The sequence below is a fragment of the Pipistrellus kuhlii genome, unplaced genomic scaffold (genome assembly GCF_014108245.1).
Source record: "Pipistrellus kuhlii isolate mPipKuh1 unplaced genomic scaffold, mPipKuh1.p scaffold_m20_p_16, whole genome shotgun sequence".
Classification (NCBI taxonomy): domain Eukaryota; kingdom Metazoa; phylum Chordata; class Mammalia; order Chiroptera; family Vespertilionidae; genus Pipistrellus; species Pipistrellus kuhlii.
The window spans coordinates 19,996,023-20,009,705 of NW_023425471.1; the positions used below are offsets into that span (position 1 = coordinate 19,996,023).

Below are 13,683 nucleotides of genomic sequence, written 5' to 3' on the forward strand. Positions count from 1 at the left end.
AGAGCAGAAAAGACAGAAAGAAATATCAATGTGAGAGAAACACATAGATTGGTTGCCTCCTATGTGTGCCTTGACCAAGGTTTGGGCCGGGGAGAAGCCTGCAACAGAGGTACATGCCCTTGACTAGACTTGAACCACAGGCCCCTTGGTCCACAGACCCATGCTTTATTCGCTGCATCAAACCAGCTACGGTTATCTTCATATTTTTTTATTCTTTGTTACTTTTTTTCCCTACTGATTGGGTGTCTTTTTCTTCCTCATATTCAAAATCATTGATATGACTCTCAGAATCCTCTACTCTACTGTTGAATCTCTGTAAATTATTTATTGCAGTTGGTATTAATTTCTAACTGGTCCTTTTTCATGTCTTTGAAATTCTCACTAAGATCCTTGAAAGTCTCACTAAGTCCCTTGAAGCTCTCATTAGGATCCTTGAGTAACCTTATAACCACTGTTTTGAACTCTATATTTAGTAGTTTGTTTGCTTCCATTTCACTTTTTCTGGAGATTTCTTTTATTCTTTTATTTGTGACATGTTTCTTTGTTTCCACATTTTGGCTGCTTCCTTGTGTTTTTTTCTATGTACTCATAGCAGGTAGAACTGCTATGTCTCCTGGAACTGGTAGAGTGGCCTTGAATTGTAGGTATCCTTTAGGGTTCAATCTACCCAGTCACCTGAGCTTGGCACTCTAGGTGTGCCCCTGTGTAGGCTGTGTGCACAGTCTTGTAGTTGAGCAGTGATTGCTGTAGGCATCACTGAGGAGAATTGACCTCCAGGCCAATGGGATGTGAGGGCCAACTATGACTACAGTAGAAAAGCTGCTATGCAGGAGACACCCCTTTGCAATAGTTCTTGCTTCAGTGTGGCTTTTGTGCTCACTGAGTCTTCCCCTTGAGTGTGTCACTCATGGATATATAGAGTTGTAATCTGGTGTGGTCTGAAGCTGTCCACTGGGTGCACTGGCTCTGGGGCCTCCTGAGAAGTGCAAAGTCGGCAACTGCCTCTGGCCACCCAGTAGGAGCTACAGAGTGATCTGCAGATAGTTTCTACTTATGTTGGGCTTGGAAATGTCCTGGCTAGGCCCAGCTATGAAACAAGGCAGGTAGTGCCTGGCTTTGGGCCTCTTATTGAGAGGTATGGGCACACTGACAATAGCTGTTGTTTGAGAGATTTTAGTAAAGTCTGAAGCCTGAGCCAGAACAGGACATTCATATGGAATAATTGATGTAAATAGTTTGGGTAAGGCTTCAAATTGGTGGGGGCAGGGTCTCAGGGAATCACCAGGGTGCAATGAACAGTGTGAGCCAAGCTGATGGAAACTCAGACATGGCTACCAGTCAGCTCTGTGGCAGGGAAAGTTATATACCCTGTTTCCCTGAAAATAAGACAGTGTCTTATATTAATTTTTTCTCCCAAAGTTGCGCTAGGTCTTGTTTTCAGAGGATGTCTTATTTTCAGGGAAACATGGTAGCAAAGGAACAATAACCTCTGTGAATATCCCTGTCTGGCAGAAAGCTGCCTCGGAATTCTTGCTTTGATGTTAAACAATCCAGTTCCTTCCCATACCCTAATGCTGTATCTCATAGGGAGTTAGTCCGTGAGAGTTTGTGTGCCAGTCCTTTAAGAGGAACTGCCAGGGTCTCCAGCAGTCTCCATGTCACTCAGCAATAATCCCCACTGTTTTTACAGCCCAAAGTTATGGGGACTTCTCTTCCAAATTCTGGAATCCTGGGCTGTGTGTCTGCTGTGTGGTTGGGCCCCTTGCTCCTCACAGGAGGACTCTAAAGTGGAGATAACCCTCCCCATTAAAAAACAAACAAACAAACAAAAAAAAAACAACCACCACATATGGGTGTAAGATCAGCCCTTTCCATGCCTCTGCCCCTCCTACCAGTCTCCATGTGCTTTCTTCTTCTTTTTTTTTTTTAATATATTTTATTGTTTTTGTACAGAGAGGAAGGGAGAGAGATAGAGAGCTAGAAACGTCGATGAGAGAGAGTCATCGATCAGCTGCCTCTTGCACACCCCCTACTGGGGATATGCCCGCAACCAAGGTACATGCCCTTGACAGGAATCGAACCCGGGACCCTTCAGTCCCCAAGCCGACGCTCTATCCATTGAGCCAAACCGGTCTCGGCCATGTGCTTTCTTCTTTACTTCTCTAGTTGTAGTGTTGCAGAAGACAAAAGAAATACCAAGCATGCTTTCTAGAGAAAGGGAGGAACCCCGTTTATTAACACTAGCGGACTCTGGGAATAATTTCTAAATCAGAGTGAAGAAACAGGCAGAGGGCTTCATTTTTTATAACCTTCTGGGGTCTTTGTCTTGCAGATATGGTCCCGCCCCTTTTATAGGCTTACAGGAAGGCCCCCAGGTGTTGGGGGTCCCCAGGTCATATCCGATGACCTGTTTTGGGGCCAGCAACAATGACCCTCTATCCACCTAGGGCAGTGCATTGTTCACAGTTTTTATGTCTGACATGCCTTGCAAAACCAGTTTCCTCCTCATTGGGACTTCCATTCAGCCAGATTTCAGGTGTTTCTGCATGATGGTGGTTCTGTATTTTAGTTTTAATGTTGAAGTAGTTGTGGAAAGCAGTGATTACCTATGCCACCATTTGGTTCTCTCCTCAGAGTTTTCTTTTTATACCATCTATCCCAACCAATCATTCTATTAACTGAAGCCAAAGAACATACATCAGATTTTCTTGAAAGTGTTAATTTTTCATCGGTATTCTGTGGTAAGTAGTATTCTAAAGATAGTCCCCCAAGATTCCAGTCCCTTGGATACTCAATTTATCACTTATCTATGTCCTATTAGTGTTATCTGAGAATTGCATAAGTGGAAACTGTGGATTCTGACTCGCCATCTAGCTTTACTGAAACCCCAGCTACACTTCTTCTATGACTAGATTAAGGAAAATGGGACTTACAAACCTAGGGATTTCATTCTCCCATTCAAGTCTCCAGAAATTATTTTCCTTGGGATAACATTAGAACTCCACTACCCAGCAGTAGAACTGAAGTCCTATGTTCTTGCTGGATATCCAGCAGGGGTGTTTTTCAACTCTTAAAGGCCTCACATTTATAGGCCTTTTCACAATATGGTACTTTATTCCCTCTTCTTTAGGCCAGTGGGACCACATTTCTTGCTTGTCACTATAGCAACTTCAGAACTCAAATCTCACATGAAGTATGTTATGTTCCCTTTTTCTTCTCCCTTATTGTTTCCCTATTCCCTCCAGGCTTTCTTCTTTCCTCTTTGAATGAGGGGCTTCCTTGCTATATTCTGTATATGTACCCCTTTCTGCAGCTCTCAGCTCCCTTATCTTATGGAAATGTACCTTCTGCTACTCCCAGCTCCCTTATCTTATCAAAATGTACCCTTTGCAGCTCTGTAACCTTGTGGTTTTTCCACAGACCCCTTAATTCCTAAAATTTTCTAAACCTATTTCACCCCTAAAAACTCCTTCCACTGGTACTATAAGACAGATTACCAGTAAAAAGGCACATAGAAGTATAATAATATGTGTACCTGCAGTATACATGGAAGAGAATCAAGAAAGCCAAGCAACTCTTTTAAATGGCCCAAGAAATCACCTTCAGTACTATCCTATAGCTAAAGACAAAAGATGTTGAGGGGAGAGAAGCTAGTTATAGGAGGTTTCCATGAAACGAACAATAAACAAGAGTATGGTTGTTATGCAGATTTAAGTGCTTGTCTTCTCCAGTGATAAGAGTTTTGATGTCTAGAGCTTTAGAATCATCATTCACTTCCTTGGGAAAACCTAGGGGGAAAGCCCTTAAAATTGGAGATTTCATTATAAATGTAAATACCCTTTACAAATAAGTAACTCCTACTCAGTTTTCAGAGCTTCTCTTGTGTTTGCTGTTTCTTAAAAATAATCTACTGATGCCGAAACTGGTTTGGCTCAATGGATAGAGCATCGGCTTGTGGACTGAAAGGTCCTGGGTTCGATTCCGGTCAAGGGCATGTACCTTGGTTGTGGGCATATCTTCTGTGGGGGGTGTGCAAGAAGCAGCTAATCGATAATTCTCTCTCATCAATGTTTCTAACTATCCTCTCTTCCTCTGTGTAAAAAATCAATAAAATATATATTTAAAAAGATTAAAATAAATAAAAATAATCTACCGAAAATAATCATTATGCCAGAAAATACCAGGCAATCAGGCTAAGGCTGATATGATACATTGACTTAAATTTCACACTTATTTGACATTTTTGAAGAGACAACGCTAGTGTCTTCATTGGTTTGATTATCTTCTCATAACTGAATAAAATTAAACTTTTATGGCAAGAAAAAATTCTTATGTGCAGCAGTATAGTTCTCAATATGTCCCATCAGGAAGTACAGCAGGTAAGAGTGCCAAGTTATTAGTGAAGCTGAGTTTAGTCATCTGGGTCATCTGGTTATGGTGGTCTTCATGTTAAAGCTACCTTTCTCAGTCAGTAATTAACAAGTAACCTGTAGATGAGACTTTGAGACCTTGTAAATATCTATTCCTTTATCAAACCTTCCCACAATAGTCCTGCATAAAAAAATATACACCCTATGTTTGGTTTGTGGAAAGCCTTCTGAAGGGCTTCTCCAAACAGCTAGGGCAGTGAAAAGCATCGTGTAAGACAGCAGCATCACAAGATAAAACAGAAATCACTTTTGCACTATTATGAGATAGTGAATGTGTTCATTTGTTTTATGCAGTACAAATTTACACAATGAGTATTGATACAAAATTTTGAGGACTGGTACCTGGATTCTTTATTTTCTTTTTTAAAATTTTATTAAATTATTATCTGTGTACATATTTTAACCGGATTCTTTGACCGCCAGAGTCAAAGAATGAATCCATGAACAGAAGTGATAGATTCTCCCTTCCTCCAACTGATGGACAGACGTAAACCCCACCTGAGGCCAGACATACCTGAGCACTGAACCACCAATCAGCACCTGCCAAATACCCTAAGTCCCCTGATTCCTAAGTCCCTAGGTACCTAATCACCAATCAGATTGTGCTGAGTGCCCTAAGCCCCCTCCCCTATCTTCCCCTTAAAGGTGCTTGTACCCCGCCCCTCACTCTCTTCCTCCTTTCTCTTTGTGGAAGCAGCCAACAGGAGTACTCTTCCCTCCAATAAAGCCTGTGTGTGTCCTGCCATCCCAGTCTCTGGCTACCTTCTCTATTTAATCTATCAAGAAGGTGGTATAGAAAACATGGAGATTTATTGAATAACAAGGAAAGACTCCAATGTGGGGAGGGGGAAAAAGACCCACAGAATGAACTTCCACATAAGGAGAGAGAAAGGGTTCCACCAACTTTCTGTTTCCACGGTTTATAAAGGCTGCTGTGTCCTGATATTCCCTCTGATTGGTTAATATTCCCTTTCCAATTGGTTACTACAGTGATTCCTGAGGCCCTCCACCCTCATTGTTCTCCTATTCCTTCTGGGCTTTCTTCCTTCTTTATTTTGTAAATATAGATCTTTTTTGGCTACTTCCAGTTCCCTTGTTTTATGGAAATGTAACTTCACCTGGCTTCCTAGTGTTATAGAAATGTACCTTCTCCCAGTCTGTAGCCCTGTGTTTTTCCATGGACCCCAATTCTAAAAATTCCCTAAGCCTGCCTATATTACCCTGAAATTCCTGTTTCGTCCAGGCTGTGGGCCACACTGGAGAATGTTGAATGGCCGAGGGCCACACAGCAAGAACTCAGCAAGCCAGGAGTCAACAAAGAGCATAAGAGGAACTAAGAATGAATTCCTTTCTTTAGGGGATTACATATCCCAAAGTCACTCTCTTGAAGTGGCTATGCCTATTCTGGCCAATTACCTGTTCCCAGGTGTGACTGACAAAAAGCACCTTTGCTAGTCCTGCCAATTCTTTTGGATATACATTTATTTCTCCACTGTGCAGTCCCTCCCCCCAGTGATCTGCAGAGAATAGATCCGTGACTCTCTGGAGATTGTAAAGTTTGAGCTTCCTAGTGAAGCTGCCGAATGGCATGCCTATAATATCTGGCCTTCCTTTTGCTTCTTTCCTGTTATTAATAACTAGGTTAATTACAACAGAATCACAATAACAAATTTCTAATTGAGCAGGTCATGGTAATTAGTCATGCCACAGGCATATAACTTCTTTGATAAAAGGTTGTCTTTTCCTTAAGCAAGCCCTGTCCATTGTTTTTGTGCATCTAGGAATAACATACCTTTGAAAAAAGCATATCCACCCTCAAAAGAAGCTATCTGTAATCCAACTCCTATTTTTCTTTCTCCTACCTCCAGGTGATCTTCCATACATTTTCTCTTTAATCTCAAAGGGATAAAAGAAACTGCAAAACTGTTATTCTCCAAAGCATTTGAGATCTTGCTTCCTCACAGTTTTCATTTTGTTTTGGTTCAAATGAACTCTTTAAATTTTTTTTTCTATAAGTATGAGCATTTCTTACGTTGATAGCTGAAATGATAGTTTAATATGATTCCAAAAATGTACTTTTATGATGCCTACATTTTCGCAGTATGGGTGCTCTGAATCCCCTATGAAATTTAAAAGCTAGGATTAATGGACATTGCCTTTAGAACTCTCATGCCTCAGAGTGGTTTTTTTTTTCTTACATAAATAATCTAAGAAGAAATTAAAGTATAATATTTCAAATATATTTAAAATCACAACAGTCACAAGGTTTCTGAATGCAATTCAAGAGCAATATGAATCAATAGGTCATTTTATACTGCTATTATAACATTCTGCTGTATTTCCTTTATTTCTATCTATGGAATTTATCATTTTTTAAAATATATATTTTTATTGATTTTTTACAGAGAGGAAGAGAGAGGGTTAGTTAAAACATCGATGAGAGAGAATCATGGATCAGCTGCCTCTTGCACACCCCCTACTGGGGATGTGCCCACAACCAAGGTACATGCCCTTGACCTGAATCGAACCCAGGACCTTTCAGTCTGCAGGCTGACGCTCTATCCACTGAGCCAAACCGGTTTCGGCGGAATTTATCATTTATCATTTTTCCCCCCCGTAATAAGTGTATTTTTAATTCCACAAACAGCACACACTAACACTTGCAGCAGCACACAGGGCTTGAACACCCTGATGTTGTCCCTGGTGAGACACCAGGCACTTCGCCCCCTCCCTTCAGAGGAGCAGTGGGGGGGGGGGGAAGCGGGGGGCAGGAGGCAGGGGGTGGCTCGGGGAGTGCGGTGGCTACATCTCAAGACCCAAAGGGCACAGGGGTCTGAGGTCACCATGGAAATCCAAAGTCAAGCAAATAAAATAATCATTTGAAAGAGGGAAATGGAGACAATATCAGGAAAGTTATCTTAATTCTAAGAAAAGAAAAGACTTTTTTTTTTTTTTTCACGGTATAATGACTCACTTCAAAAGAGGAAGTTAGTTCGGTTGAAAATACTTGAAATATTCTCTCAGGGGGAGGAAGCACTTCTTCACCAGCGAGGCCAGCCCTGCGGCAGCCACGGCCTGTGTTCTCTGCTGGTCTTGAGCCAGCAGGGACAGCTCCTCCCAGGTCACGCCGGCCGAATGCCTGCTCCTCATGGCCGGGATGTTGCTCCACACGTGTAAGGCGTTCCGGATGGCTCTGCCGCAGGAGTCCAGGATGGTCACAGCGTCCATCTCCAGGAAGCGTTTGGCATCAGGGTGGCCGGCCTCAGTCAGCATCAGGTTGTCCACGAACATCCAGAAGAAGGGCTGTGAGCTGCTGGGCTGGGTCAGAGCGTACTCCAGGATGCGGTGGTACTGGAAGATGTACCAACCCGGAGTGCGGCCAGAGGCCTGGCGGAGGGGAGGTGTGAAGCCTAACACGAGGTCGAACGGGCCCCACTCTTCCACGCTCCTCCTCACGACCTCGGTGACATCTTCCAGGTACTTCAGTCTTGCCCAGCGGGCTCCGTTCTCCAAAAAGCCCAGACTCGTCAGCTCTTTCCTGATGTCCCCAAAAAGGGACAGCACGCGGATTGACTTTTTCTTCCCCACTTTTTATACATCCAATGGGACTCTCAGAATCCTGGTCGTAGAAGGTCTTCAGCTGCTCCCGCCAAGTCTTCCTGCTCTGCAGCAGCCCCTTGCGGGGGCAGGCCGGCACAGGAAGCACACCCATTTACTCATGGCCTGAACTTTTTCTGAGGTCCCGGGTCCCAACGGGGTGTCCACGCACTCGAAGCAGTAGCACCGGGTGCAGTCGGGGTTCTCGCAGATGAGCAGCGTCTGTCCGGTGTAGCAGATGGAGCAGGAGGACTGGTACCAGTCGTCGTCATACAAGAAGAAGTAGTCCCGGAACTTGTCCTTTCTGGGGGAGCACATTCCGCCCTCGAACAGGGGGTGCTGCATGTGCACCTCAAGCTTCCGCAGCAGATGCACAGCTCTTCTATGTCTAGCCGGTTGACCTTGACTTCATAGGCAATCAGATCTCTGCAGGGCTCAGGCTAAGTGGTAGACGACTTCTCGCTGGAGCCCACTACGATAATGTCCACACTGCACTCTGCCTCTGGGTCCATGGGGATTTCACAGGGTGGCTGACTCGGCTCCTCTTCCAGCTGCCCGGTAGGGTCCGGGTCCTGGTCCGGGCTGTCCGGGTCCGGGCTGTTGGGGTGCTCCAGGCTCAGGGTCCCAGAGGAGGAGAGGGCCATGGGACCAGGAGAAGGGGCCTCCCAGCAACCCGCAGGAAGCAGGTCAGGTGGGAGGCCTGGGGGTCATTGGGTGTGGGGGCGCAGGATCCCCCAGATGTGCGGGGGAGGGGTGAGCAACCTCCTCTGGGAAGGGGTGTTGGGTCGGAATTTATCATTTTTAATGTATTGTTCTAATGTCTATGTAAATCTTAAATAAAAATTATGTACTCTTAAAAAAAAAAAAAAAAAAAAAACAGGCCCAAAATGGAGTCGCTTATGCTAAGTCTCACATTACTTAGTTACTGTTTTGGCTCTCTGGAAAAATGGAATCTTAAACCAATCAATCAGGAACTGCCTGATCAGCACTAGTTAGGTTTGCCATATACACCCCAGCCATCCCCTAAAGGCAGTTAACCTTTCCATAACCAACTCACTTTTTTTCCCTAGTATAACCTTTTTGTTTTGACTCCCTTCTGTCTATAAAAGTCTGTCATTTTATACAGTTCCTCAAAGCTCCTTTCTACCTGCCATATTAGATGCTACATGATTCATAAATCATTGACTAAAGACAATAAGACATTTAAAATGTACTCAATTGCCGAAACAGGTTTGGCTCAGTGGATAGAGTGTCAGCCTATGGACTGAAAGGTCCCAGGTTCGATTCTGGTTAAGGGCATGTAGCTTGGTTGCGGGCAAGAGGCAGCTGATCAATGTTTCTAACTTTCTATCCCTCTCGCTTCCTCTGTAAAAACTCAATAAAATATATTTTAAAAATTAAAATAAATAAAATGTACTCAATTGAGTGTTGTTTTTAACAATCTACATATAATAATATTGTCATTCAATGTATATAGTAGGTAATTAATAAATAATCTGTGGATAAAACATTGATATTTCATAAACATCCTTTTTCTCATAAACCTTTTATCATCTGAGGATGTGGAAGAAAAAGGGGCCACATGCTAACTTGCTAAGCTCAGGGTAGGCCTGCATGGTGGTCTTGCAAACTCAGAGACCTAAAGTAACCACAAAGGAAGGTCTGAAATTAAAGCTTTAACTAAAAGTAGTTTATGGTGGGTAGTCACATCCTAAGCCAATCTCTCCCTTGAGATAGATCAACATCAATCTTTACTGAGCCCAAGATAACATGTGAAATGTTAGAGTAATTTGTACTTCCCTTTTTATGAACCCCTTGTAGCACAACCAAAAGGGCCTGGCCACCTGGACAGATACCACTAATTCCTTCATTGTTATTGTTATTGATAGATTAAATAGAGAAAGTAGCCGAGACCAGGATGGCAGGACACACACAGGCTTTATTGGAGAGAAGTTTACCCCTGCTGGCTGCTTCCACAGAGAGAGGGGTTGGAAGAGAGCGAGAGCCAGGGTACAAGCACCTTTAAGGGGAAGATAGGGAACGAGGCTTAGGGCACTCAGCATACGCTGATTGGTGATTAGGGACCTAGGGGCTTAGGAATTGAGGGCTTAGGGTATTTGGCAGGTGCTGATTGGTGGTACAGTGCTCAGGAATATCTGGCCGCAGGTGGGCTTTACATCTGTCCATCAAATGGAGGAAGGGAGGATCTATCAATTATCATGTTAATTGTTAACTGTTAACTATCCCGTATCCACCTAGGTAAAAGAAGTATGTGTCCATCATTTTACTTTTTATCCAATCCCAGAGATTTCTCTGCTTTGCTTTATCCTGTCTCCCTAATCTAGCACCAATGGAGTTCATGTACCTACTTACATCTCTTTTGATTGTAATGTATTAAAAAAGGTTGGCGAGGTTGCGGAGAAAAAGGAACCCTCATGCACTGCTGGTGGGAATGCAGACTGGTGCAACCACTGTGGAAAACAGTATGGAGTTTCCTTAAAAAACTGAAAATGGAATTCCCATTCCACCCAGTAATCCCACTCCTAGGAATATATCCTAAGAAACCAGAAACACCAATCAGAAAGGAAATATGCACCCCTATGTTCACAGCAGCACGATTTACAATAGCTAGGATTTGGAAACAGCCTAGATGCCCATCAGCAGATGATTGGATCAAAAAACCATGGTACATCTACACAATGGAATACTATGCTGCCATAAAAAAGAAGGAATTCTTATCATTTGCAGCAACCTGGATGGAATTGGAGCTTGTTGTTATCTGAGTAAAATAAGCTAGTCAATGAAAGAGAAACACCACATGACCTCATTCATTTATGGATAATAAAGAATATTATAAACTGATGAACAAAAAGATAGATGCAGAGACAGTAAAGCAACAAACAGACTGTCAAATTACAGCTGGGAGAGTAGGGAGATATGGGGGAGATAAGAAATCAACTGAAAGACTTGTATGCATGCATATAAGCAAAACCAATGGACAAAAAACTCTGGGGGTTGAGGGCATGTATGGGAGTGGTAGGATGGCAATGGAAAGATATGTACACATACAATACCTTAATAAAAAGAAAAAAGGAAAAAAAAGTGCAAAACTGCCATTCTCTGGAACATTATCCCAGCGCTCAGCTCAAATACAAAAATTCTTTTATTATATATATGTATATATATACAGTTTATTTACTCTAAACAGCAACACAGACAAAATGCCATATAAACACAAAGGAAGTGATGCGAAAACAAGAGGCTGGCTGACTTTGGATCTGAGGCTTATAGCAACACACCCCAGGTTCTGCGGAGAGAAGGACAGAGGCCAAGGGAAGGAGAAGGGCCGATGTCCTGTTCTTCCAGCCGCCGGAGGTGAGTGCGGCTCTGACAGGGGAAGCACGCTGCACCTGCAAGCAAAGGGAACTAGCTCCTCAGGGGCTCAGTGAAGTATAACAGTTTATCAGTTTACAGCAGTTGAAATACTGACATCAATATTAAATATTAAAATGAAATAAATAATTAAAATAAAATGTTAAAATAACAGCAAGTTTTACATAACAACATAGAAAAGACGGAAGGAAGAGACCATGTATGAACACTAGGCATCAGCAGGTGGAGAACCCTGTGCCAGCGGCGGAGACGGAAAATGATGCCGCCCGCCTCCCCTGGTGGCCAGTCACTGTACAGAGCGATGCCGGATCTGCAGAAGTTGGAAACTAGTTCTTGCCAACCGATCCCTTCCTTTTGATGTTGCCGCAGGTCGCTGCTTATTAGGGTGCGAACTTCTTGGCTTGTGCTCGAACCCTTTTCTCATATTCCGCTCTGTTCTGGCCATAAAGCATGGAAGCCTCTGCTTGAGCCGAATCTTGAGTGTTTGGTTCATCTAGAAGGTCCTGTATCCCCAATAAGACCTGCTTGATGGTGATGCCCGGCCGCCAGTCCTTGTCTTCGTTCAGGATGGACAGGCACACGACGCCCGAAGGGTACACGTTGGGGTGGAAGAGCGGCGGCACAAACTGGCATGTGGGCGGCGAGAACGGATAGTCCTCCTTGAAGCTCAGGCGCAGTTTGAACAGGCCTCCCTCCCAGGCGGTCCCTCTCTTCCCGGGAACAGCGCACTTCCACTTCATGAGGTTCAGCGTGCCATCGCGGTTTTTGGTGGGGACAGCGACAAAACCAAATGGGTGGTCTCTTCTCCAAGCTTTCCTCTCCTGGGAGAGTCTGCTGAGGGCGATCCCCGACATGGTCAAAGTCCTAGGGCAGCCGCGCCCCCGCGAGTGAGGCAGACAAAGCAGCTGCTGCGGCGCTGGAGGCAGCGCAGCAGTTCCTTTGTCTGCGCGCGACACTTCCTTTGTCTAGGGACTTTCCTCCGGAGCCCGCTCACAACAATTCTTTACAAGTTTGAATGTTTTTGCATTAACAGTGATAAACATATTTTTGCCTTTTACATCCGTTTCTGTCATAATTCTATTTTCCAGTCATCCTTTCTGAAAAGTAACTCAAGTATTGCATTGACCACCAATCTGCTTCAAGGGAGCAGAACTGGTTTTATGCTAGCCAATATGATTTGTGTCTTGTTTCATCATGAGATTGCTTCTTATACATTTCTTTATGATCTTAACTAAATTCATGCTTTGGCATATATATTATTGGAAAACAGACCTTGTGTGCAAAAGGCATTTCTATTGAAAATGGCTTTAATTCATACAAAAGGAGACAGCAAGAGAAAGGGGCAGGGTGTAACTTCTAGGAGCAAGTGCCTGTAGTCTTAATAAGGTTACCTGTCTAAACATTTCTCCTCAAGACTGCTAGGCCAAAATTACATGTTTGCAGAACTGGCTGTGCCTATGAAGGGTTAAAGAAAATGTTTACTGCCATCATTGCTTTGGATTAATGATCTACAACTCTATAGGGCTAAATCAAGTGAAAGGATAAAAAGAAGGATATGTGCTGGGTCAGTCCTTTGAAATTGCTATTCTTTGTGAAACCCACTACCACTGTCATGACCACCTCAAATAAGTACTTATTACTATCCATCTAGTTTCAAGTATAGACTTAAAATCAGTGGAATGATTTTTAATGCTACACTTGCTTCAGAGAAAATTATTACAAAATTATTACAAAATACTTCCTTTAGTAAGTATTCAAAAGCAGCTTGCACTATCTGTACCTATCCAAATTACTTAATTTAATAACTGGTAGCAAGATTATTTGCATGTATCTTTATTTGAGAGAGAGAGAGAGAGAGAGAGAGAGAGAGAGAGAGAGAGAAGAGAGAGAAGAAGAAGAAGAAGAAGAAGAAGAAGAAGAAGAAGAAGAAGAAGAAAGAAGAAGAAGGAGGAGGAGGAGGAGGAGGAGGAGGAGGAGGAGGAGAAAGGAGGAGGAGAAGGAAGAGGAGGAGGAGGAGGAGGAGGAGAAGGAGAGACATCAGCTTATTGTCCCATTTATTTATGCATTCATTGGTTGATTCTTGCATGTGCCCTGACGGGATTGAACCTGTAAATTTGGTGTACCTAGATGACACTCTAACCAAATGAGCTACCTGACAAGGAATATTTAAATATTAAATGTTTACTATAACTAATATTTTTGTTGGTAGGTTCTGTCTATGGAGACAAGTGTTGTACTTTTTTAAAAAATATATTTTTATTAA

At 43.1% G+C, this 13,683-nt stretch overlaps 1 protein-coding gene and 1 pseudogene across 1 annotated transcript; both read right to left on the reverse strand.

The window, feature by feature from the left end:
* Positions 1–3,654: 3,654 nt before the first annotated feature.
* LOC118720206 lies at positions 3,655–8,671 on the reverse strand (annotated as a pseudogene).
* Positions 8,672–11,776: 3,105 nt separating this feature from the next.
* LOC118719908 (SUMO-conjugating enzyme UBC9-like) lies at positions 11,777–12,282 on the reverse strand. The gene has a single exon (XM_036439777.2). The coding sequence runs from the start codon at positions 12,272–12,274 to the stop codon at positions 11,801–11,803; it is 474 nt and encodes a 157-aa protein (XP_036295670.1). The 5' UTR covers positions 12,275–12,282; the 3' UTR covers positions 11,777–11,800.
* Positions 12,283–13,683: the final 1,401 nt, after the last annotated feature.